A 26,888-nucleotide genomic window follows, 5' to 3' on the forward strand; every position below is an offset into this window, starting at 1 on the left:
GATGCAAATTATATGTAACAAGCTCAAGCTCGTAGCCTGGATTGTTTCAGGAGGTGCCCATGGTAATGTCTTGTAATAAAGAGAGGGAGGGGCAAGTGAGCTTAATTTCGGAGCGGGGAAAAAGCTATCTTGCACCCCCCCCCCCCCCCCCCCCCCCCGGCTACTTGTATGCGTGCATGATTTGTAAGCAAGAAAACGAGTAATTACAGTCCTCTGTAGCCTCAATAACTAGCGTAGATTGGAAAGCCGCACACGGCTGTTAGTTGACTAACCTGTAGCGAATTGGCTGGCGTCGAAATGCCACATGACTGCCTGCTCAGAGCTTACAAATGCAAATTGCCCTCGTAGATGTTGTGCTCACTCTGAGATCCATGTATACGTTAAGAGTACAACAGACACTCAGAAGAATACCATTGCAGTACCACAACACATTTGCTTTTACTACCTTGATCCTGGGGAACATTACAAACGGCAACTATAGGATATAAAGAACTGAACTCACGAGACCTGAAGGAAAGCTTACGAACTATTTTCTTTACCACCTCATGAACATACGGGCAGATGCCACCTTGACCACCCTGTCCTGCTATGGCATGGTTACTGACTGCATAAGTACCAAGAGTTGCGCGCGGGCCTGCAGAGTTGCCGCAGAAAGCATCCAAGGTATGTGGCAAAGCCGCACTTCGCGTTTAGAGGAGACGCTATACGGTGCAACTTGTACGGAGAAATCATTGAATGATTGACTTCGGCGAACACATTCCCCATATTCTACCGTGGACACTGCTGATTTGTATAATTATACCGAGTAAAAGACTCGGAAAGTTTGTCTAGCTCTGCGGCTTTGCCGCATAACTTGGATGCTTTCTGCGACAACTCGGCAGACCTACGCGCCACTTTAAGGTACTTATACAGTAACTCTACAACGAAACACTCCCAACAGCGCCATCTGTCAGCACTCCCCACACTGCATTCATCATGATTTCAAAGACACTGCAGCGGCCGTTTCAAAACGCATGTGTTCGCACTTCTCGAGGCGCTTCTTCCAGATAAGGGGACAGGACGTCCGCTGCCGCCCGGCACGCGGCAAAAGACAAAGGAGGCAGAAGAAGATTCACTCGAGAGTGCCGCCTCTCGTGGAAGACGCGAGAGGTTAAGAGGAGGTCTTCCTCTCGGGCGTCTCGCGCGCGGCTCGTTTGAGGCACGCGTGAGAAGGACCCGACGCAGATATAGAGGTCACGCCGCGTGCAAGTGTTACACACGAGATTGGCTTTTGCCGTCCCCTCCTCAAGTGGGCGGATGCGCGTTTTTTTTTCGCTACGCGCGGGCCTCGTTAAGAGGAGGAGGGTGAGGTGGTGGCGAGGCAGCGTCGTCATTCCTGTTGCGCGGCCAAGAATGTTCAACTGCTTGCCTCCCACTGTTCTCTCGCTTTCCGGAGGCTAGTTTATATAATTTGATGAGCATGTCGCCTTAATCATTCGCCTCCGGTCGGCCGCGGCGTGCAGTCGTGGATGAGCTAACCAGTCTGGCACAGGCCAATTATGCGTCGCGCGCGCATGCAGGCCTTGTTCGCTTGCTGAGACGCGAGAGTCGTGTGCTCGTGTCGACGGCTTCCGAGCGGGCTTGGTTTTGTGAAGCGTGTGGAACGTGCGAAGCAACTTTTGAAGACCAACCACACTTTCACGGAGCGTAAACATTTGAGAATTGTCTGTTTTACTTGTCGCCACATGCCTCTAAAAACGTAAACGTAAACGCAATGAAGAGAGATAGAGAGAGAGGAAACGTTCTTAGCGATGCACGAAGTCCGTTTAAGCCCGCTTGACACATTTCTGCGTCTGACCAACGAGTGTGCGTGTGATTTTCCCACGGAAGTTCTTAGTCATAGCGATTCCGCTTTCTGTACTTATTGCTACTTAAAAAATTGTTACGGCCTTCTGACACCTGAGGTCGAACCAATAGTCGTAGACGAAAAGTCAATTTAAGAACTGATCGTCTATATCGTTGTTTAGATTAGGTGTAGAAGAAAGGCGCAGCTTTTTTTCGGACGGCTGTTGGATGGCGATGTCGGTCAGATCTGTCGGCTGCTGATCGCGGCCATGCCTTTTTCCGCACTGTTCTTCGAGCTAGGCAGCGCTTGGTCCCCCTTATTGTTGTACCTTAAGGAGTGCACTCGGCTTCCCTTTCTGCTATAGGTGCTGTAAGTTCCATCGTGTTCAGCTGATTTTATTATTATTATTATTATTATTATTATTATTATTATTATTATTATTATTATTATTATTATTATTATTATTATTATTATTATTATTATTATTATTATTATAATAACGACATGAAATGACGACATGAAAAACTATCGACCCATCTCGATCTTGCCTATACTTTCCCACATAATCGAAAAATTTCTTTTGAGATCCATGTCATCCTTTGTTGAAAAATTTTCTATTTTGTCAACCCGTCAGTTTGGTTTCATTCCCGGTCGTGGTACTGTAGCTCTTCTGGAAGAATTCTCAGATGAACTTTTCTCAGCTTTCGATCAAAATTTGTTCAGTGTTGCTTTATTTTTAGACATTTCAAAAGCTTTTGAAACAGTTCATCACGGCATTTTATTAGAAAAACTGCACTCCATGGGTTTCAGAGGTCCGTTTTACGATGTGCTCAAGCATTATCTTTCCGGTCGATCACAGGTTGTTGTGTTAGACGGGATGACAAATGTAAGTAGCAAACTTCCATTGCAGGCCGGAGTTCCGCAGGGCTCCATATTATCACCCCTTCTGTTCAATCTGTTTGTTAATGACTTATCCGAAGTAATTTCCAAAGGTCTAATATTTCAATACGCCGACGACACTGTTCTGCTTTCCAAACACTTTTCTTACAACACGGCCATTACTAATCTCCAGAATAACATACACAAAACAATAACTTGGTTCACTAATAACTGTTTGGAAGTTAACCCGGTAAAAACAAAACTCGTTTGCTTCAGATCCCCATTAAAACTACCAGCTATAGATGCGCCGGTTTTTCTACATATTCACAACTGTTTTCCCTGTCGGTGCGTGCCGCTCACCTATGTGAATTCGGTAAAATACTTGGGAGTCTTCTTCGACAGTGATATGTCTTGGCACAGCCAGCTATCACACGTCTGCGATAAGCTAAGGAGCGCAGCCTGGTTGTTTTTCCATATAAAATCAATTGTTCCTTTTCGCATCAAAAAAAATATTGCGCATGCTCTGGTGTACAGCATTCTCCGATATGGAATTACTATTTTTACTTTTTGCTCAGCCAGATGGCAAAACAGAGTTGACACTTTATTACGAAACATACTGACAAATATAGCATATAACGCCCCCTTTTCTGTATCCGATAACATTTTCACAGCCCTTGGTCTTCCATCCTTTCGAATGCTCTTTCTACAGACTGTAGTGGTACGGCATTTCTGGGACAGCAATTTCAAAGTGCATCATGTAGCTTCCCGAAGCCTACGTAGTACCATTCGTTTTAAGGTACCGCGCTCCTCAACAAGGTATGGAGAAGCCAGGCGCTGTGTTTATGTTCCCCAAATTTTTAATGATTTGCCAGAGGAGGTGCTTTCCGCAACATCAAAAAAAGCATTAAAAATCATGGTTCAGTCACTGTAACACGGTTATTATTTGTCTTAATTTTCATGATCAGGCACGATGTGTTAAATTACTATTGTGTTAACCTTGGCTCTTGCAGTTTATTTTTATCTCTTGTTGATGTCACTTACCTGAACTGTTACACCTTGGTCACTACTCATTTCGTGTTATTGTTTTGATATGTTGTGTTAATATTATGCTCATATTTCATGTTTGTATTGCACGTCCGCCTGCCGACTTTGCCGTGCCTAGTCCCTCAAGCCACTAGAGGCTTTGACAGGCCCGTTTCTTTATTCTGTATTCACTATGTGCAATAAAAGATGTTATTATTATTATTATTATTATTATTATTATTATTATTATTATTATTATTATTATTATTATTATTATTATTATTATTATTATTATTATTATTATTATTATTATTATTATTATTATTATTTTGTTTTCAGTTCTTGGCAGCAGGCTAAGCATCTCGCGTTGCTTTCACTGTTTGACGCTCCATAACGTTTTCCCGCTCACCAGCAACCTTAGCAAGCATTCGTAGCACAGAACGACCGGATGAGAGTTGACGAAGAGGTGATTCACAACGCGTAGCGCTTTGAGGCTTCGGAAAGAGTCCTGTAGTCGAAGGAATCTCGAAACGAAGCTGTTCTGTTTGCTCCACTGCTGGTTCAAATCTCGCGCGGTGCTGTACTGGGGTAACGTTGACCATTTGGAAGGGAAATTTCACAATGTTTCTGATAAGTTCTGCTCCATGTCCATCCGCTTATTCGATTTTAGGTTCATCGTGGATTCCGGGCGATGTTTGCATTACTTTCTCTAGTGTGGAAACTAAAACCATGTCACGCTTAAAACGAAGCTCTCTTTAAGGTAGCGCACTCAACCATATTGTTGGCCAAAAATAGCACTGCAGATTTTGTGCTTTTGGGGTTTGTGACCCAGATTTTGGGGTTTTGTTACCCACGTTGCTATTCCCGAGCAACCTCTCGTGCAGATGGCAGCGGCGCGGCGCCATCTGTTGGAGCGCAGCTGAAGCGGTTGCTAGGCAACAGCGAATCAAGGTCGTTTGGTAGCCGCACCGCCACGAGCATACGTGACGAGCCGAGCTCGACTCCAGTAGTGTTGATACTGTAGAAGCTTGTGCAAGTTGGTGTGGCATTATTTTTCGCAACGCAAGGGACAAAGGACGAGACTTGTTCACAGACACGGCGCTGAAACAGACACGGCTTTATTGAGGTGATTTTCACTTCTTAAAGGGTCAGTCTACTCACCGAGATGAGTGTATAGATAATGGCATATTCTGGTAGTTGGCACCCTATAACATCAATAACGAGGGATCTGCTCCCGGTTTAGGCAGGAATTTATATTTTATTTCGGCGTTAAAAGTCGCGTAAAAATGCATGGTGGCGACCCCAAACGTTTACTTTTTTCAAGAAGGTGGTAGTCTTTTTTTGTAGAAGCATAAGTGAATATACTACGTACGATTTGTATGCCCCAATGTCAGAGAAATGCACGTTTTGTTCTAGTAAACTGTAGAAGGTGTACCGCTCGCTTTTTCTGGAAATCACATGAATATTTATAGTTACACGTACTTAAAACGCAGGCACATTCCCGCTTTTAGTTGAGCGTATGCTAGCAGAGACGCAAAAATAAACTCAGCCCATAGTGGCGCCATCTGGTTGTCAGGACGGGAACCATTGCTGTAAACAAACCGACTCTCCACTTATGCCTAGGAGCGGCAGAATCGTCACTCTAATTATTAAAATAAAGCAAATTTATCTTTTATATGTTTTCTTATAGGCGAGATCGGACGAAGCGAAAGACCGGCGCCCCATTTATGGCCAGTGAACGCACTGAAAAAGGCAGCAACAACGAGAATTCAGTCCGAAGCGAGAGGTCCGGCTTCGACGAGCGCCGCCATGTTTGTCGCCGCGCGGCGGAAATCCAGATGGTTGCCAGATGAGACTACCATCTCATACAGATGTGTTCCCACATCAATAAATTCTATTTTAAAATGTTCTACCGCACTTCTTGGCACCACAGCTGGCTAAACGGTAATTTGAGTAAAGAGCTATCGGTTGCCGCAAAGAAAATATGGTCGATAAAATTCAGTAGACTGACCCTTTAAATACACTGTCAACCAAACTCAAATTTGGTTGCCACTGTATTTGGTTGTAGTGAGATTGGTTGCCATTGTATTTAAGAAGTGAAAATCACGTCAATAAAACCAGTTTAAGTTCAACGCCGTGTCTGTGAACTTGTCTCGTTTTTTGTCCCTTGCGCTGCGAAAAGTAATGTCCAGTAGTGTTGCTTTCGCAACAAAAAATGCAATGTTGACGCTAGCCCCAGCATACCTCCTTGCTGTTTTTGTCAATCTGTTGCACTGTTAGCAGTGATTAACGAATTTTAGGGTTCGGATCTGCTGTCACTACGAGGTCAAAGGAATGGGCTTCCTCACAGCGCCTCGTGATTTACTGTAGACTATTGTAGTCTGTAGTCTATTAACATCCCTGCCTTCCCTCTTACTCTTTATATATCTCTCTCTGTTACTGAATACTCTTTCAGGAATCCAGCCTGTTCTCTAGTTTATTTGAAGGAAACTTTGCCCTGAAGGTGCGGCGGGGTGGTGTGAGGGGGCGCGCCGGCGCGGTGCATCGAGGATGGTGATGGGTGGTGAATAGCTCTCAAGCAAGGGTGGGTGCGGTGGTGAGGTTAGTGATGGGTGATGCTCCTGAAGTGTGGAGGCTCCTCGTTTAGGCTGGAGGCTTGACTTGAACAGACACCATATTTCCGGGGCCTATACAGTAGCACTGCTTTCACCGTAAAAAAACAACGTTGTGTCTGCCCTGAATACACCTAGGTGCATGTGGACACTGCGATCCACACCTCCAGCATCGTGTAATTTAGTTCTTTCCATTTATCCGGCACTCAGTTTAACTGAATGATAAGGACAGAAACAGAGAAATAAAAGAGAAAAATTTTCGGTACTGACAATTCCATTGAACGCTTAAGCCTTCTAAGCACTGTATTAAACGAATGACAAACTAGACCGTGTTTCCTAAACATATTATCGCGAACGAACCCTCATTTTCGTGGCTACATAATTTCGAGCTCGTTCCTCTTCCGTCCGTGTTCGCCTCCCCAAAGGCAGCTGGATACAATACATCCTCTGCACGATGGCCAGGGGGGATCGCTGACAAATTTCGCGTGCCCATAAACTCTTCCGTCGACGTACGCTGCGCAGAGTAATGGCCGTGTTCGGGGGCACAGTTTACACTACCGACGAAGAGGCGGAACGAGGGAGAGAGGACGCTGTAGCCTTCCGGAGACAGTATATATACCAGCGCACGCCCACTCCAAGCGTGTGACTCGTATACAGCAGCGCGCAAACACTGACGTTGCTGGCTCTTGCTTCCGCCGCCGCAGCGACACACACAGACACACACGCTTGCGAGGAACAGCGCTGCAGGAGAGAGAAATTGGTCGCGATGTCGTCGACCCCTGTGCCGTATGAACTCGCGAGACAGACAGGCAAGCAGCTAGGCAGGCAGGCAAGAAGCCAGTACACACGCACGGCATGCCACCGCTAACACCGCTGCCACTACGCCCGCGCTATGGCGTATTAATCCCGTGGCTCCGTCTATCACGGCACTACCCGCTCCCCCCCCTTTCGCCAGTGTCAGGGCTGTTTTGTGGTGCCACGCAACGAGGCGTCGTCGTCGCCGTCCGCGATCCCCTGCCGCTTTTGTTCGGTCTTTCTGCACGGACGTGCCACCGCCGTCGACTCTGACGCCGCCGCGTGACGTGAGAGAGATGACGGCGGACGACATCTGCTCCTGGATGGCCTCCGCGCCTCTACGGGCGGGGCGCAGCGGTGATGCCTGTGGACAGTTACGGTTCTTCTCAACCAGTGCTGATGACCTTCTCGAGGCACGCTGTGAACGTTGGCGACGCTGCGCATGCGTGGATGTGCATAGTTTCGCTTCGTTTGTAAACTATGCGGGTCTTGTGCCAACGCCGCATTTGTCTTCACAAAAGTATGACTCGTGAACAGGCGCGATGTAGAGCGGGCAGGCTTTGTCCGTAAACGCGCTCCTTCCTCGTCTTGTCGTCTGTTCTTGTCCCTGTGATCTATAAAAATTAAGCTGCTATTGTTCCTTAGTGGGACGCAGTTAATAGTAGTCAACTATTACGTTCACAGCTGTTTGCTCTTGAAACGAAAACCGTGAGGGCGTCGCAAGTTTAGCTTTCCCTGATAAAAAAAAATTAATTTATAGTAAAATCATCTCGCCCAACAAAGTATTTTATTCTGGACTTGGACAAGCATAATTAGTTGCTGCTAACACCCACAAATTGTACTAAATATGACACAGCAATGGGGCTATATTGTGACTAATACTCCTATAACGAGCGGAGTTCCAGCGACTCCTGTGGAGGAAGTAAATGTTTCTCCTATATTAAACCCCTTTTTAAAGCTTTGTCGGGATTCCTCTTGAGCCAGGGTAAATTGTTGGAATAACGCATCCATACAAGAGTACTACCGATCGTCCAGTTGGGGACTTGTCAGGAAAAAAATGAACCTGAGTATCAATTAGTGCCACCCAACGTCAGTCGACAGCAGATCATTCCGCAACTGAGCAGATGTAGACCCTTGCTGAATTAGAGATCGTGCAGCCTGATAACTCGACAATATGAAAGCACAGCAGTACACCGCGCAAAAAGACTTTTTGAAAGCAACTTGTCGGATGCAGCTGTTCGGCCTTCGTTTTAAACAACGCTACCGTTTTGTTACGCCATTCGCAGTTTCCATGCAGCCAATATGCCGTCGAACTTACCGATTCATCGAAAATTCAGAATGGTATATAGTACGACCATCATGAACACGGCGACGTAGAGATTCTCGCGGAAACTCGTGATGTAGTACGGGCATCTAGCAAAAACATTTCGTTTCAGCCAAAGTACACGTCGTTTGTCCGTTACTGTTTCAAATGTACATCAGAATGTATCAATGCGATTACAGGACAGGACCATAAAACATCTTACTTTAGCGACGTGGGAAAAGAGCAACACTGGAAGAAGGTCCAGCTTCTTTCTTGCAAGCGTATTCACGGTAAACATATTGAGCGATTAATGCAAAATATTCTGAGAGGGGCAGAACTCGCGAGGCCGCAGCTCTGTCAGATATTACAGGTGGAGAAAGTTGAACCATTGCCCAACTCCGTCCGACAAGCGGGAAGGTGTGGAGTGATCGAGGTAATCAACTTGACAGGCAATCTATGGGCGGAGCAAACAGTGTCTCCATTCGTGCAGAGCCAGTCTTTAAAGTGAAGATAGATGAATTAGCTGTCAGCACACATACCTCATTACATGTGAACAAGAATTCCACGCATACTGCGGCATCAGATAAACAGGTATACGAGCACCTGTACGTACGCAGAAAAATAGAGCGATACGTGAGTACCTTGATAATTAGGCAAACGTCATCAGTAGACGCAAACGTCCTTGCTTATTCGCCTCCGTCAAAATTCGACCACCACGACCCGAGATCGAGTATTCAACTTTGGGCTATGCCGCGGTGTTAACAAGGGCACAGAATTTTTATGACAGTAAGAATGTATAACTGCTCGTGCACTAAGGCTTCGGCGTGTTGCGACCTTCCGGCGCGACGGTCAAGGATGGGCTCACCCTGCCGCCCATTGTGTGTGTGTTTTTTTTTTTGCCATCCATGAATAGGTCTCCCACTTGTCGCTTTCCGCCACATGTCCTTCTGGCCCGGGGAGCGCCTGGAGGGGGGGGGGGGGGGGGGGGGGGGGGCGAAATCAGTTAGGAGCCTTGCCGGCTCACCCAAAGCGGAAGCTCTTTGTGTGAGCGCGAGAGCCGATCCCCCCCCCCCCCCCCCCCCCCCCAAAGGTGCCGCGGTTGGAAGGGGCTTTGGACAGCGTGGGGAGAACCAGGTGTACTCCGGACGCCGAACGACGAGCAGCTAGCTCTGCTGACTGCTCGAACGCTCCGAGAGATGTGCGGTTGCTTGCTACTGATCCTTTGTACTTAATATGTAAATAAATTTACTGAGTTAAGTTTAATCGACTGGATCAAGTCTGATCATTCATGATTAGGCCAACGAATAGCGGCAGCTACGCATAGTTACAACATCAGCGTATGTTAAAGAACCCGGGGCGGAGAGAAATTAATATCAAGCCCTACACTACGCCATGCCTCATAGCCTCTCCTTCGGCTGTGGCACGTAAAAATAATACTGCATAAATATTTTCCGGACAGCAGTGTCAGTAACCAGAACAAGCGTCAGCACACTTTACTGAAGACTGCTCCGTGTACAGCAGTCCTCTTCATGTATTCTACAGAGTTAGGCTGAATGAATTCACGAATGCCAGTTTCTAGCAGCTCCACCGGAGTACGGTTTACCTGAAATAGTTGCAACACGTTGCTGAGGTTGTAAAGAAGGTACCCAAGCTACCGTAGCTCATTTTGAATAGTTATATCTCATAGGTAGGTTCGTGCACCTGGGCTGGGACAAGTCCCAGGTCAACGACCTTTCCCCGGCGACTACTGTCCGCGCCATCCCAGCGTTGTCCACCTGCAGAACGCTTCCCCGGCTAGGAGTCAACCGTCATCTCCTTTCGCCGGCGGGTTAAATGGGCTCATCAAGAACTCGTCGGGAACGACGAAAACGTGGCGGGCACGCTGAACACGAAGAAACCAAGATTCTAAAAAGGGACTCCAACGAGAGAAACTGGGAAGATGGTCGCGACCACCGGAAGACCTGAGTGCCCGAGGTCTGGCCGTCTTTCGAGACAGGCCTCCGCCAACGCGTCCCACGTCTGGCAACTAAGCCAGAAAGACCCGTCGAAGGAGAAGGCAGAGCAGCCGCAAGGAAACCCGAGTTTGGCTCTGGTGTTCATGGAGCACTTGCCACACCTCCCCAGCGCAGATTCAGTGACGACGAGCCCAGCATCAGCAGTCCCGTAAGCTACAAGCGAGCCAGGTGACTTAATTAAATATATCGAAAATCAATTCGTCGAATCTGTGCTTTAATCTCCGCGCGTCTAATGCGGATTCAGGTTCATTAGAAGAAACCGATTCATCACAGGTGCTTGTTGTTAAACTTGCTTGAAATGAAGTGCACTCGCGATGGGTAATTGGCAAGGCTTTTGTGTATAAACTCAAGGATGCACACATAATATCTTCTTAAAGATATGTGAAAATGTCATTTTAGAAACGGCGAACAGCAGTTTACAGCGAAGCGTCGACGGAGTAAACGTAGCCCCCGTTTTCCCCTTTCCCTCGATAGACAACCCCAGCGGGTACAACTGGCGACGAGAAAGGCGCGCTGTCTGGTTCGATGCTCTTTCTGTCTCCAGCTACGCTTCCTCTGCCCGTAAAACTGTGCCGACACCGTCGCGTCGGACGACCCTTGGGGCAATGCGATTGCTCGGCTTATCAATTTCGGCTATCGACCTTCTGCGATCATGCGCGATGAAGAGCACAGATAGTACTGCTGTCTCCCAAAGCTGCGAGCGATGATCCTGCTGCTGAAAGCGCGTTGACACGGCGAGAAATAAAAATAAATAATAAGAAACCTCCAGCCGTGGCCTCCTTTAGAGTGCAGAACAATTACGGCGCGTGCCCTGAATTATCATCCCCCTTTTCTGTTGATTTTCTTGCCTTCAGGAAAGTTGAAGTTGAACAGCCTGAGGCGAACAAGACGCCATGTTTTATGGTCCCCGACACAGCATGGGGTAATACACGACTTCTGTCGCATCTTTTTGTTTCGAGGTCTGGAGAAGCACGCAGCATCAGTGCACGCAACTAGTCTCGTTCGTTGACCTGCATTTGTCACGGACCATCTAAGCCACAGCATTCGTGGCTAGCGGGCCCATGCAAGCTGCGCATAATAGTTGGCGCTAGAGCGAATCATTCACACAATTCTGCGGGAACAGTGTCAAGGCAGATACTATATAGCTATAATGTATGTGCCATTGACCTCTTGGGAGATTCATTTCTTCCTTTTCTTTTTTTTTTAATCTTAACCACATAAGCACCGCCCGCCATGTCGACTGTGCAGCCGCTAAAAAGGAACAGCACCCCGGCCAATGTTTCCTCCTTCCTCGGAAAGCATTAAACGTCCACCGCAAAAATATTGAATTTGCGCCGTTCTTCACCCGCACGCCGGTCGTAATATATAAACGAACGCGGCGCTGATATACGGCCGCCACATACCAGCACCACCACCGACCGGCCTAGCCACTGTCGACATCTTCGTTGGCAACCGCCGGTGGTACAAGCAGTCAGCCAGTCGCGCGCGCTCGCGTCTACATATTTAAACGCGTGAAAGAAAAAAGGAATAGAGAGAAAGTAAAAAGAAGAAATGGAAGAGAGCCCGTATAAACACCCTGTTCGTTACACTCTATGCGTCCCTCACAAAGGTGCGAGAAGAGTGTTAGCCCGCGGCTTTCTCTCTTGTTTTTCCTGTACACCTTTTTTGCCGGAGTATTTCGCCGGAATATTCTCCTTTTTTGTTCCGTATTTTTTTTCCCTGTCGTCTGCGAAGCCAGCAACGGCGTGCAGACGACGACGCAGGAGTAGTGCCTGAATGGCGTTGCACCTCGGAATGCAGCCGAAGGTGGCGCGCGAAGCAGCATGCATGCAGCGGCCCTCGTGGCAAGAAGCAGGTCCTTCCAAATGGCCGCTCCACCAGCTCCCTCCGCTGCTTCGAGAAGAAACAAACATTGCTGCCTCGAGTCGTAAATCAAAAAAGGGCCCGAGGGGGCAAAGTGGAAGAGAGAGGAGGGACGGAGCGCGACGCCTGCAGCTTCCATGCGAGCGCGAGCGGCAAACTTTGCGTGCGCGCGAGTCCCGAAGCGGCTGAAGGCAGCTCGCGAACCTCGACAACCAGCCGAGCCATCCTGCATCCACGCCAGCCAGCGTGCATGCCCGCTTGCCTCGAAGGCAGCAGCATTGGCTGCGGAGATGGCTTTGGCTATGGATGCTGTCTTTTCTCCAAGCCTGCCTGATGCAGCAGGCGAAGCCGCCGCCGCCGCCTCGCTGGGGACCCTAATTATAATCACCGATCCTGTCCGATGAGAAAATTACGACTTGAACCCTCCCCCCTCCCCTGCGTGCCCGAGTGAGAGTGCGCCGGGAACGTATTGCTAGGGGAGAACTGGTCGGGGCAAGGTTCAAGAAGAATGGCCCGAAAGGCCAAAAAAACAAAAAACAGTGTGCACCCCTGTTGTTAGTTATGGTTACCCGCGCGTTTCCATGTCAGGGAAAGCTGAACGGTTAGGCCCTGGCATTCTTCCTGTGCAATGTCATATACCTCCCACCCTCGCCATGTCTCCCTCCAGGAGTCTCTTGCGTCCCAGCGTGTGGGTGTCTAAGCCTTTCGCGCTGTATAATCGATGAGTATCTCTGCAGGATACTTTATTTTATTCAAATTTTGTGAATCATATGCAATTGTCACACGCAAAATTTTGCATATCTTGTTACTGGAATTATTTTCCTTTTTCTCATTCTATCAAAAATGCAGGTCCAACGTGCTCATCCTGAGAGCTGCCTTTGGAATCTTTTATTCTACACTGCTCTCATAAAATTGCACTCAGAACGCTATGACACATTTCTGTAAATTTGACAATACTTTTGCTCGCCTTATGGCATTTATATTTGCATTGATTTCTTAAAGTGGTTCGTGGCCGTTCTCTAAATTTTTCTCTGCTACAGTTTTCCAAAGGCGGACTTTTAATCATATCACCTCTGTTTGCTGGGATGCGTATGTGACCCTTTTTGTTCACAAGATACGAGTAAAGGCACACTAAAGCACTTGGAAGTCCATTTCCGTGGATAGTACAGATGGTTATGCTCCGACCTTTTGTCAAACCTATATCTGAATCATGCACCTTTGCTGGATATGCTAGGCGATGTAATGTGATGCTACGGCGTGGGACATAATATCACGATTACGCCACTTTTCGCATATTATAGTTTGCTTGACATGAAAAAGAGGATGAATTGACTTATTTGGAGCTGTTACCTTGCCTTTTTGTACAGCAATGCGTCTGTCTTCAGCAGTAATTACGGCCATTTCCAAACAGGCAATATACATGCAAAGTTTGAAGACAGATAAAGTGCTCCAGAAAAAGAGTGAATATAGATCTAGAACGAACCGTGGCCATTCAAAGAGTGCGTTTCAAAGCTTCAGGGCTGTTTTTTTTTCTTAAAAGCTCAACTTTAAACGATCATCATCCAAAAATAAAAGTAGGATCGTGTACGTACTGCCGTCAATATGACAATGTGAAGTTGTAAACACCGTAAAACGCCCTGCCCTCACCGAGCATTGTACCGCCAGTTGGCGCTAACATCAATGATGATGCAAGCTTACCTCTGAACATCATCCTGCAAAAACAAATGAAAGAGGAAAGTAGAACAACCCTCGCAAAAACTATGTGAGACATAGTACCCAGTCTAGACACCGCCAACCATTCACGAGCGGCATGAAAGGCAGCCGTGCATAGTTTACAGATAGCAGTCGCGAGGTCAAGCGCAAAGAGGTTAGAAAAAAAAAAAAACTCAAAACCCTCGGAATGCTTCGCACTACTGACCCCCCAGCAGGTTCACGCGAACAAACGTGGGATCTTACTTGGGTGCGAAACAACCATAAAAAGAGAACGGTCGATGCTGTCCTCTCTGCCCGGCCACACAGCCGTATAATGACGGGTTCTGGGCCGTACACCGGCGTAGCGCTCTACATACGTGAATACGACATGTGGGTAGACGTATAGGAGAAAAGTAAGTGGGAAGGAGGAGGAGGAGGGTACTGCAAGGCGCGTGCGAAGTGCAGAGTGGGCGAGGGAGAAAGGGTGTTACGAGAAGGCGTCCATACTATACATGACTTGGACGAGCGTACGTGCCCGCTCGTGGACCCTTGACCCCCACCCAGCCCGTTGCACTGATGACCCCTCTTCGGCGAAGCAGCAGCAGCAGTCGAAGCCCGTTTGGGGCGCTAGCATCGCGTGCCCCAGCGCCGCCCAGGAGGCATCGATTGGTGCTAGCAGGGGTGTCCCTAATGTTCGTCCGCGATGGCGTGCAACATGCCACCTGCCTGCACCCGTCATTTGTCATCGCGCCTCTGCCGTGTGGACCCGCTCGGCGCCTGAAAAAGGGAGGTCTGCGGTGGTGATGCTCTCGCATGCATACAGCCACGCACGTCGCCGCTGCTGCTGCTGTAGCAAGGGCGTGTGAGCGCCGTGCTTTCTTTACCAGGAAGTGTTCGTGCGTGCGTTTTTAGGTATAGGAGCGTGATGCCTCAGCGGACACGCACGCGGCTCGATCTTTTGTCTCCTGATCAATTTTGTATGCTCCTCGCGGATCGCGTCGTCGTCAGAAAGAGCTCGAAAGCGGGCTACAGGGGGGTTTACGTGCGATCTTTATGGTGCGGTGTATTGGGTTGGCAAAGTGTCTTCGAGATGAATGGGCCTGATTTACTCTTGTTAGGGAAGGGACATTGTATTGTCCATAGCAGCTCTCTTTCACGTAGACTTCTCATTAAAAGATCGGGGTTATAAAGGAGGGAATGAAGCAATATGCTGATTGTGAATGCAGGAAACAAACAATTCGGGTGGTCTACATGGGGTTGAGATGATGAACATGCGATGACTGCATTCATTATGGCTGCAAGCATATGCGCTACATTGTAAAAACGTGACATGTCTTATAGTGCCTTACAGTCTTAATAGTATCTTATACTACTAATCCTAGGTGACCTCGGCTACGCAGTTAAAAAGCCATGATACAATTGTGCACGGATAAATGCTACAAAGCAAAACCTTATTTGCTGCTCAATAGGCATTGTTAACTACATAGAAACGCAAGGTATATTTTGTTCGGCCACTGCGCTGCATGCCGACGGCGCGTTGTAGCCGGCTTTCGGGGTGGTATAAACCCGGAGTGAAAAATGACTTGTACGGGAAAGCCGTCGGATGACCTTTTACGAGTGGAAGGCACATGGCTGCAGCCGTTTATTTTGAGGGGTCCGGGCGAAGCACTGTTAATCTTCGTGGCACACGAAAAGTCTGCGAACCCCAGGTTCTCAGCTCCGTCGCGCATAGCTCGGCGGCTATATTCGGGCACTCCACGTAGCATTTTACAGCCCGCAGCCACATGCCGCTGGAGAATCCCCCTACGAATAAACCGGGTGGAAGCCTTATCCAGACGCGAGAGCGAACGGGGAGGAGGTCTGTCGTGGTCCGCACTCTCTCGTCAAGTGCCTGCTGGTGCGACCATTGAGGAGCCATTCAGTCGTAAGTGTGTCTTGCCGACGGCGGTTATCGGCGCGCAGACTGCTTGCCGCTGCTCTGCTATAGCTCGTAAACTACACACCGCACTATGGTGCGACGTATGGGGAGTCGTCCTTCGAGGACGAGCGGTCCCCTGCTTTACTTGTCGCATTGCACGCGGCCTGGCACGTCTATACACCCTTGGTCTCCTACCCCAGGATCTACTTGCAGGAGGCCACGTAGCATCACAAAGTGACAAAGAATAAAAAAGGGGGCCGGGACTGCGAAGAGTGACGCCGACCGACCGACCCGAAGGTGCCGCTCGCTCGGACGTTGATGGAACGAGTGTATGGAAAACGAGAGAGAAGCCGGCCGCCTTCTCCTCCTCGTTTCTTTCGGTCCTTGTGCACGGACCTCTTCGTTCTATTGGCACTCTTCTTTCCCCCCTGACCGCTCAGGTGCTTCTCACCGGTAGTGACGAAGGCTCCCTTTTTGTCGGCAGCCGGGGCAATGGAGTCGCTGCTTTATGGATGCCCCCCCCCCCCCCCCCCCCCCCCCCTCAACTTCTCGCTCCCTCGAAGCTGCCCATTTTTTCGTCTCGTCGATGGCCCGTGTCGACCGCCTCTGTTCCGTGGCGCATGCAGCCGCCGGAGTCTAGACTGCAGAGCGGTGCACGTTACATGCAAGGTCGTGTCGGAATCTCTCTTTCCTCCTGTTTAAGAGCCGCGGAGACATCAAACGGAACGACTTTCGGCTTCCGCGCGCGTTTTGTATGTGTGGAGGCCGGGGTTGTGCCGCTCCTGCTGTCGCTGCTTGCGGTGGCAAACAGGCGTGTAAAAGAAAAAAGAAAAGGAAAAAAACTTGTCGTTGTGGTGTACCTGCAGCTGCCGGCTACGTCGGCGTTTCCCCCAAGTCCTTTGTTACGCGAAGTCATGCATCTTCCTGGCGCCACGGCACGCCCGGTGACGTCGGTGATGACAGACCCCGCGGTGCCGCGCAAGACGTGCCGTCAAGCGTCTTAGGAACAAGTCCTTGAAGAAAAAACATGGAGGACCTTTTGTTGATGTAACGTTATCGACTGCTCTCATGGACTGTTGGCTATGTTCGGCGTCGATGAGTCCTCTTGCTGCGACACAAAATAAAAAAATAAAAAAACAAGCAAGATGTCTATGGCGTAGGACTTCATGACTGTACAGTGTCTGTGCCTAAATGCGGAATTTTGGGGGTTGGTTGTGCTCCGGCGTTTTTAAGAAAATACTGGGACGGTGCTATGGCTTAGTAATTGAGATGATGAAAGTTTCAGACGGGATAGATGTTATAAGTAACGGGATAGGACGAAGAGAAGCTCAGTATTAGCGATCACAACAACCTAAGGATCATGAATGAGTTGGAATGCTTTTTCTGCTAGCAGTGCTTACTGATATATGTGCTTTGTTCCCACTATCAATGGACTTGGTTCTCCGTTGTCGTTTCATTTGTGTTTTATCTAAAGCCTGAAGTTTAATTGGTTTTGACAAACCACGCTAGACTAATGCCTTCCTTGTTCCTTGCTGTTACGTTGGAGCTGTTAGAACATATTACTATTGGCATCGAGGAAGTATAAGGGTATCTTTTTGGTTTAATCGCCAATAAACGTGGTATCAACGGGATTGCACTTCTACTTTATATTCGTGTTTTTAGCGCTACAGCTAGGGCTACATGGGTCGGTCTTTTTTATTATCATTCAGTCGGCTGTACCAAATATAAATATATAGGAAGCTCTCTATCTCTAAGCCTTACTCATTCTGTCTTTCTATACAACGGTTCCTTCTTCACTTTTCGCTGTGTCCCTCATCGTCGTCGTCTCAACGAGCTATGGAAGCTGTGACATATTTCTGTTCGTTCCTGCGTAAGGAATAAAGTTGGCGCCCCTATAAAATTGTTCTATAGACAGTCTATATACTTCTTATAGACTCTATTGCCTTCCTATAGATATTTTTTTTGTCTTTTGATAGTCTATAGGGTGTCTATAGACAAAAGTCTACTAAAAGTGTATGGACAAAAATTTATAGATTGTCTATATACTATCTATAGCATTTGTAGTGCCTATAGACAGTTCTCTGGGATTTGTCTATAGAGAGTCTATAGACTTTATAGACAGAAGTCTATGGGCAGTCTATAAACTGTCTACAATGAATTTTGCAAGAGCCAGGCCAACGGAGAAAAGCGTGCACTCAGTGCCGACTCACATCCAGGTCCCCAGGGCCATGGCGGCGGGCGGCAGTCCCGCTAGGGCGAGCAACAGGACCAGGCCCGCGCGTACCATGGTCTCCACGGGCACGAACGCCACGGCGGCCGTGGCGCCCGGAACGACGCGGTCGCTCACATCTTCAGCCGCGCCACGCCTCGCACGCGCCGAACCGCCTTGGCCGGGAGAGGATCCTGCGGGAGGGAGAACAGCAATGGTCAGCACTGCACTGCAAGCAGGGTTAAAATAAAAGGTAAACTGTAAGGCACCGTGGGCTTAAGATCGACTACAAGTTCGATGCTTTCAAGATGTTACTGTCTATACGTATCAGCCCCGTTGGTGGAATGCACTATAGACGGATACAATTCAAGAACGGAGCGGCTTTTCCCCGTCAAAGGACCCCCTTGTAGCCAATGGCGTCGGCCGATCCTCATGACCCTGCTAGCATGACAATGCTGGGAGGGACAAATGACAGGGGGCAGTTCCCTCCCTTCAGGGTCGGGATAGTCTCCTCTCTGCATTATCACTCTAGCAGGTTTATGAGAATTGGCCGACGCCATTGGCTGGAAGGGGGGGGGGGGGGGGGGGGGGCCCTTTGACGGGGAAAAGCCGCTCCGTTCTTGAATTGTATCCGACTATATTTTAACATGCATACTTGTAAACAAATATTTTTCCTCCCTTCTCCCCCCGCCACAGTTTCTGAAAGATGTTAAAGACCCGCTTTAACATTAGGCTCTCCTGGAACAATTAGCGGTCTTTTCTTCTCGCACAGCCAATCTTCCTGCCCCTTTCTCACTCTAGTACACTGGACTAAAAGTTCTTGCTCCTGCAATAAATTACGCATGAGCATCTTCCCTCTCTTGTTGTTTCCCGAGAGAAAAACTGTGCATCACTGAGGGAAAGACGGAAAGAATGTGGGTAGACTTTGTTATTCAAAAACACTCTAAGTTCAGGTCCTCTTTCAAAGGTCCTGGTTAAGAGTCGCGTATGTGTTCGTATATTTCGAACTGTTGCATTCCGTGTCTGCAGTAGCATCTGCAGTATCGGGGACTGAAGTAGCAGTAGCTGTAGTGTATAGTACGTCTGTTTTCGTAGTTTCTTCGGGCGCAATACGCGCGCCTGCATTCCTTGGCATTATTTATGGCTTTTGCACGCGATCGCGGTTGTTTGGAAAGTTCCGAGTGAAAAGAGAAATAGTGTGCTCTTTGCCTCTGGTGCTGCGTCAAATGCGTACATTTTATTGGTTCGCTCAACTAACGGATGTGACTGTGTGATAAGAAAACTGGATCTGAAGTCTGGTGATGAGCAGGTGCCTGTAGAGTCATTGTTATGTGCGTGTAACTCAGGTGTGGAATTGAACTTACTTCATTATTTGAAGTGCTGTTGCTGCCTGCTGAAATTTTTCGCCGGCGGCGTAGATTATTTAAGGGCCCTTTATATAATTAGTTTTCTGACGTTATGAAGAATAAGCGGAAGTTTTTATGAAGCCAGCTCATAAAAAAAAATTGGTTGGCAGGTTCAGTGCAGAATGCATTATCAGGTTTCATCCGAACAAAAAGTACCCCGGAAGCCGATATTGAAGAAAACTCAAAACTGGCTTCCATTGCTTATAAATTGTCCTTCAGTGTGGAAAGGGAATTGGTCTTTGACAAATTTTTCGGAGGTAGCGTGAGCACCTGAAAACTGCAAGCGATCTCTAGTCATTCCGTATTTCTTTCATTTCCGTCCGCACAGTTCCTGCACTCATCTCAGCGAGGAAAAAAGGGGCACATAAGGAAGGGTGGTATGTAGTGTTGCCTATATACCATCGAAAGCAAAAATAAAATAATTCTATAAAAAAATGAGCACGTTGTTTGACTGAAAAGTTCCTCCCCTTAACCGATTAGCAAGGGATTGTAGACCTATTGAAGACCCGTCAAGCTGTCTGAGGACAGCTTTTTTCTACAGTACCCCGATCTGTAATTCGCGTTTTATTTCACAAGATGGCAAGAAAAAATTCATTTCAGTAATAAACCTGAACAAGACATCACCTACAAAATATTCGCCCTGTAACACTACGTCAACGAGTTCAATCATGTTCATTTCTTCGCTGTAATTCTTGTTAAATAGGCTTGGCATATGTCTTAACTGACTTTAGTAACCTCATGAACTCGTTTTCTGGAAGCCAAAGTGCACAGGGAAGCAGCCGCAATGAAGGACGAAGCTAAAGTGGGAATAATCAAGCAAGCATAATGCCAGTTTCTGCGGCACTATATCGAGCTCTTGTGTTTCGGCAAGAGCTGCAAGGCATTATTTTCAACTTTTTTCTTCAAAAATGCAGTCGAGGATATTTCAGTACAGTTCTGACTATTAAAATTAAACTACAGTATAACAGCACGTTGCCTTAAATTATAATAATTCGCTAGGTATACTGACACTATCATCATTATCATCAGCCTGATTACGCCCACTGCAGTGCAAAGGCATCTCCCATGTCTCTCCAATTAACCCTGCTCTTTGCCAGCTGCGGCAACCGTATCCCCGCTAAATTCTTTATCTCATCCGCCCACCTTTCTGCCGCCCCCTGCTACGCTTGCCTTCTCTTGGAATCCACTGCGTTACCCTTAAGGACCATCGGTTATCTTGCCTTCGCGTTACATGCCCTGCCCAAGCCCATTTCTTCCGCTTGATTTCGACTAGGATCTGACATCATCGCTATGCTACTTTCCCTGAAAGCTTCATCTTTTTCTTCGTTTTTATGCCACCTTCATGTCGACCTGGCCTGCTTCAAGCCGCTCAAAAAAAAAATAATAATAATTTCGGTGGTAAAATAACTATAGCAGCATGTCTAGCGTTCCTGCTACAGGCCAGGAAAAAAACAAAAGGGTATACTTTGATCCAACGCTTAATACAGCCTCTGGTGTGGCTCAGTGTTTATGGCGCTCAGCTGCTGACCCGGAAGGTGCGGGTTCGATCCCGGCCGCGGCGGTCACATTTCGATGGAGGCGTAATGCTAGAGGCACATGTGCTGTGCGATGTTAGTGCAGGTGGTCGACATTATCCGGAGTCCTTCACTTCGGTATCTGTCATAGCCTGAGTCGCTCTGAGACGTTAAACCCCATAAAACCTAAAGTCAAAACTTAATTCCTTGTCCACACCACCTTTTCGTCACTCAGCACATTTCAGATGTAGTAGCTTCATGGGTCGTCGGATAGGTCCCGAGAAAGGGGTCCATATTTTTTTTTCAGCACTGGGTTCTAAGTGTTGTGAATAATGAGACTAAGACCTCTTATTTTTGCGGCTGCATATAAAGGGCAAATTTATATCTGTTTATTTTGTGCGCGCCCTCTGGAGTGTGGACACTCCCAGGTGCGGGGGAATAGTTGCACTTACACGGAGATAAAGACATGTGGCGAATGCGACCGATTGTAAAGGAATGTGGCGTCCGATAACGAGTGTGTAGATTACGCGGTTTCGTTTGTTTTTGTTTAAATGAGAAACGAAAAATGAAAGGAAAGAATATTAACAGGAACATTGTCTTCAGTTTTATCTATTCTACATTGCGGATGGAAGAAAAAAATAATACAATTATTACGAAAATTTTTCATATAAGCTAGGACCAGGCATTTCAACAAATTTTCATTGATTTACTGATTGCCTAATGTAAAACTGAGGAATACCGACGCTTGTAGACATCTACCTCTCCGCAGTCTGCACTGATTGGCTTCGTGGTATCCCTTATCCTTTGGAATGCGACCCATATGCTGTAAACGGCAATAAATTGGATCACGACAATCTACAAATATCAGCGAATAACTTCGTTATTCCTCACCTATTAGCGTTTGACAGCTGAATTTAAAAAAAAACAACAGAAATCTGCTTCCTTTGTGAGCACTTGTTTGAAGGCATCAATACGGGCAGGCATTATATGCAGTGAAACGCTGTTGTGATCAGACACGGCTTCACCACTTTCTGCGTGCCTGCTTGCGTGTCTTTGTCCTTCTTTGTCTTTTTTAAAATATACTTTATCTTCAATATCTCTTCGAAGGGTGCGACGATGGTGCCGCCACAAGCGTTTGATGACTAACGTGAAATTATCCACGCCATCCTACACCTCACCCCGAAGCGACCATCCCATGATATTTCTGTCAAGCTGTTGGACTAAAGTTTAATCCTATTAAAGCCATCTTTGTGTCACGGTCAACGCAGGGCCTTCAAATAACCACTCATTTAACTAAACTGCTCTTTCTTCACCATCTGGGGTTTGTTCTTTCTATTTGCATTTCCTGCTCATTTTTTAACACCGAAGGGGCCCTGAAAGCGGAGATGCAACAATAGATTAAATATACAAATAAAGATGTTAATAATAAATGTAATATTAGATTAAATGTGATGAAATTAGGGTAGGACGTTTGTATCACGAGCGTCAGAGCGCGAGGCGCCACAACGAGGTGTCGCATAGCAGAAGACCAGTGCAGAGTTATCCGGTGGCGAGTGAAGCGTGAAAAAAAGAGCGAAGTCAGCTGCTGGGAATCGATTCAGACAGGGTGTACCTTATACACGCTATCCTTTATCCGGCATCTGCAACAGTACGTGACAAATGGGAATGTCGTTGGCAAGCGTACGCTGCAGTAACACATTTTTTCCGCATTAGAAGAGGAAACGACGCGCTACTACAACAGCATACCGAAGAAACGCGTAGAAATGACACAGGCTGACGTGCGACACAAAAGGGTGCATTTTTTTCGGCTCCGTGGCTTGCCCTGATTTTGCCTGTTTCATTTCCTAGTTTGGTCATGTTTTATTTGTTTATTTTTGGTCACCGCTGTTCGAAGTGAACAGCTGTCTCGTCTCTTTGTTCGTTCGATTGTCGTTTTATACTTTTTTTTTTGCGCGCGTGTGAAAGTCTAACTTAATTGCAACAAAAATAGGAGGGGGCACTTGAGCCCCGCCTTAAGGGTAGGAAGAGATAGCACAGTGGGTTAATCCCCATTTATACAGAATGTCATTCTCTGCTTTACATTCGTAGATCCTTGGTAGTCCTCATACCCTTCCCTGGCGCAGTAGTGCAGCGGTTAAGCGATGCGCCACTACCCTGCGATCGCAGGTGCTCCCAGAGGCGGGCCTTGTGTGGCCCGGGTTGCTCTTCCCGAGCGACCAATCATTCATTCAGCTGCCACCTGCCACGGTGGACAGTTTGCTCCAAGACCTACTGAACTACAGACCTGCACATTTGGCGGGGTCCTATGGAGCAGCGTGCGCCAACTTTCGTTAGCTTATTGGCCGTTGAGGGCGCTCGGTTGACCTGTTCGTCTGCTGTCATCATCATCATCGTTTGCCAATTTGCGCAAGATATTTAATACATTTGTTTCGTCTTCTTCTGCTATCTTAACATCAACGATAAAAATATCCACAATAACGAGTTTTTTCGCTCTGGATGAGTACAAAAAACGTCTTTCTTTTTATCCGCTTTCTTTTCGTCAGCACCACCGTGCCTAGCATAGATAAATGGATGTTAATGATTACGTGGACAAACGACGAAACTGCCTTCTTTGAAATAAAATGATGGAGGAGGCCATCTTGTTCAACAGGTATAATGTAGCGCCACGCTTCCCGTAGGTGTCTTTCCCTAGCGGCAAAAGGCATGAACTAGAACATGCGCGCTGGAGCAGTGCCAAATGTGCAGGTCTGTAGTTCAGTAGGTCTTGGTTTGCTCACTATGCGATGGGCAGGTTGTGATGACGCCACATGGTCACGTGACCTAGGTGGCCCACCTGCCTCCCAGGTTGCTCTCTGGGCGCCACCTGCCGGAGTCGTGCTAGGGATCTTTCGAAAACTACACCGACACCGGATTTTCCGGGTAACGGGGCTTTTAACGCTATCGCGTTAAAATGCAAATAGTTTGCTTTGTATATAAAATCGAATGTCTAATATTGAAGTGCAGAAGCATTTCTTCCCGACAGCAGTTTCATTTTCATACCTGCAAAATTCTACATTGTGGAAGAACGGATCAGTAAGCCTTAACATAAGGCATGGTTCGGATCACTAAGATTACAAGTCAACAAAACACGTGGAGTTGAAAACGCAATGACTATCGTTTCATATTTACAAAAGGCCTTGATGCGGTGCTAAAAAAAAAATATTTTGCAGTAATAATAGATGTAATCGTATTCAAAGCAAAAATAAAAGTGAAATATCCCGCGTTGCCATGTAAGTATCACGTCCTGCGACTGTAGAACTTGATGGAAAGTATTTTGCTGACAGGATGTTGTACGGAGCCGCGGTGTTGCTGGGTCGCTGCCGTTATTAAATATCGGCAAGCCTTGTTGACGAACGAGACAGCTAATGTTTTTGGAACCCTTCCGGACGCTCTATTTGTGCCGAACATTCGTATCGTTTCGAATATTCGAAATATATCGCAGACAATAAGCTTTCGAATCTAATAATAACAATAAACATGTTGATATTGGATTTTTATTCGAAATATTGCCCATCCGAAATTTTTGCCACTCTGGTTTCTTTTTTGGTTCGTCACTCTTCCTTTCGCCACCGCGATCCTCGCTGTGCTGATTTATACTATATTGAAATGTGCGCAATAGCCTCTTCTCTGAAATAAAGTAGAGTGCTGCGAGTTTCGTCCCTCATACCTTGCCTTGAGATATGCTGCGCAGTAAATAGCAAGTCGGGCTCAGCGGAAAGCCTTTCGCCTTGATCACTACCGTGTTTGCTTACAGTACACAGGCGTTCAAAGCTCGCTCGATCGTCTCTACGCACGGAACCGACTTCGCTGAAAATAATCACAAAAGGAGCTGTGAAACATTTTTTTTTTTATGAACTGCCATATAGCTTCGAAAAATCTCATTTCTAAGAGCAAACGAATCGCTGAAACCTTAACTGCACTAAGACTTCCCCTGAATTTACTGTCTAGCCTTTTTAACATTGTTACAGAGTTATACCTGTTGCGCACCTGTGGCTGCCATAGCAGGTATAACTAGCAAGCAATGTCAGTCACTGGCTACAGCTGCCTAGTAACATTAGCAAAAGAAGGCATTGAGAAAACAACTTTTGCAAAATATAAAATGTCACCTAAGTTTTTAAGGCATTTCATACTGGTCTGTGCATAGAGAGAGAAAATGACGGGGGAGAAGGCTCTAGCCTAAACCCCCATTCATTCCCCTAACCGTCGGCCGGAATCCCTTGGTACTCCGCGGCGGTCAGGGCGAGACCGATGACTGTGCGCGTGCTCGTCTGCTTCGTGGTTGAGTAATATGGCCTCCCAGGATTCTACATTTCTATTCGTACGCGTGCGCGAGCGGCAATCTATTCGCAGTCTGCCATCACTGACAATCGGAACGGCCAGTATGGTTTCCCGCTTCGGTATGAAAACATTTAATTAATAATTGGAGAGCTCTGCAATGATTCCCATTACATGGGAGTATAAAAAGGCAATGAGAAGCTCAGTGCAAAGCCATTAATACTGTTCCCTATCGTGATTGTTTAGTGCCCATTTGTCTACAAATAACAAACTTAAACTGTGTAGGTCCATTTATTTTCTGATACAAGTGAAGGTCGGATACGCGAAATTCGGTGGTCGTGGGTTCGGATCCCACCGACGGCATGTGATTGTCTTTTCTACTGCTGTTATTAATTTCCCACTGATGAAAAACTGCTAATTCAAAAAATACATCCCCTATGCTCCTTGGATTCGGTGGCTTTTGGCTTCCGTCCTGTGTGTTCACGTTCGGATGTTATTTTATCAGAATTCAGGAGGTAAAAATCGGGCGATTTTATTTTAAGCCCTAATTTCGAGCACAGATCGCGTTATTCAATAGAAAACTCAGTGATTTGTGCTTTTTCGGGTCACTTTCTGCAGCAAACGACAGTTTACTATGTAAGAACGTTATTGCGGGCTAGCTGGTTAATTTTAGAGGAAGGTTAGAAACTGTGCAAAAGTACGATGACAGAAGGTAAAGAAACGAGTACGACGTCACGTCTTAGTTCTCTTGCCTCCTCCTCCTGTCCTGGTCCTGGTAGGACTAAGACGTGATGTCGTACTCCTTTCTTTGCCTTCTGTCATCGTCCTTTTGCGCAGTTTCTAGCGTTCCCCGGCAGTTTGCTATAACGGGTCATTATTCTGCTGGACATAAAATGTCCTATTATTTTGCTCATTATTTTATTAGCCATAGAAATAGCTAGTTTCACCAAAAAAAAAACTTACCGAACTCAATCTTTTTTCCTAATCTATTGCAAATATTTCGTCACTTACGTTACCAATCTCCTACACAGCACTGCCGCGTCTGTAAAATACATGACTTCCACTATCTGTATATCTATAGCGAACAGATTCAACACATCACAGCAGCCATTTCCAACGCGCCCCGCCGCGGTGGCTCAGTGGTTACGGCGCTCGGCTGCTGACCCGAAAGACGCGGGTTCGACCCCGGCCGCGGCGGCTGAATTTCTTGAAGGCGAAATTCTAGAGGCCCGTGTGCTGTGCGATGTCAGTGCACGTTATAAGGAGTCCGAGGTGGTCGAAATTTCCGGAGCCCTCCACTACGGCGTCCCTCATAGCCCCAGTCGCTTCGGGACTTTAAACCCCAATAAACCAAACCATTTCCAACACGCAAGAGCCATGGCGCAGGACGCCATTGGCGTCGGTAGCGCTTAATACAGTGTTGCCGGTGTTCCGGCCTCTCGCTTATAAATCAAGATTTTCAAACATGCTGCCGAGAATCGCCTTACAAGCCCTCTCTTGTCTTGAGCATTCCCATATAT

At 47.2% G+C, this 26,888-nt stretch overlaps 1 protein-coding gene across 1 annotated transcript in view; it reads right to left on the bottom strand.

The window, feature by feature from the left end:
* LOC149358454 (protein Wnt-5b-like) overlaps positions 1-26,888 on the bottom strand; it is a 74,027-nt gene that overhangs the window by 41,877 nt on the left and 5,262 nt on the right. Inside the window, exon 2 of the mRNA XM_089570524.1 lies at positions 18,136-18,328. Within this exon, the coding sequence (XP_089426650.1) occupies positions 18,136-18,328 (193 nt within the window). The remainder of the gene's footprint in view (positions 1-18,135; positions 18,329-26,888) is intronic.

This window comes from Amblyomma mixtum, chromosome 2, assembly GCF_055824585.1.
Source record: "Amblyomma mixtum isolate Tamu chromosome 2, ASM5582458v1, whole genome shotgun sequence".
In the NCBI taxonomy this organism is placed as follows: domain Eukaryota; kingdom Metazoa; phylum Arthropoda; class Arachnida; order Ixodida; family Ixodidae; genus Amblyomma; species Amblyomma mixtum.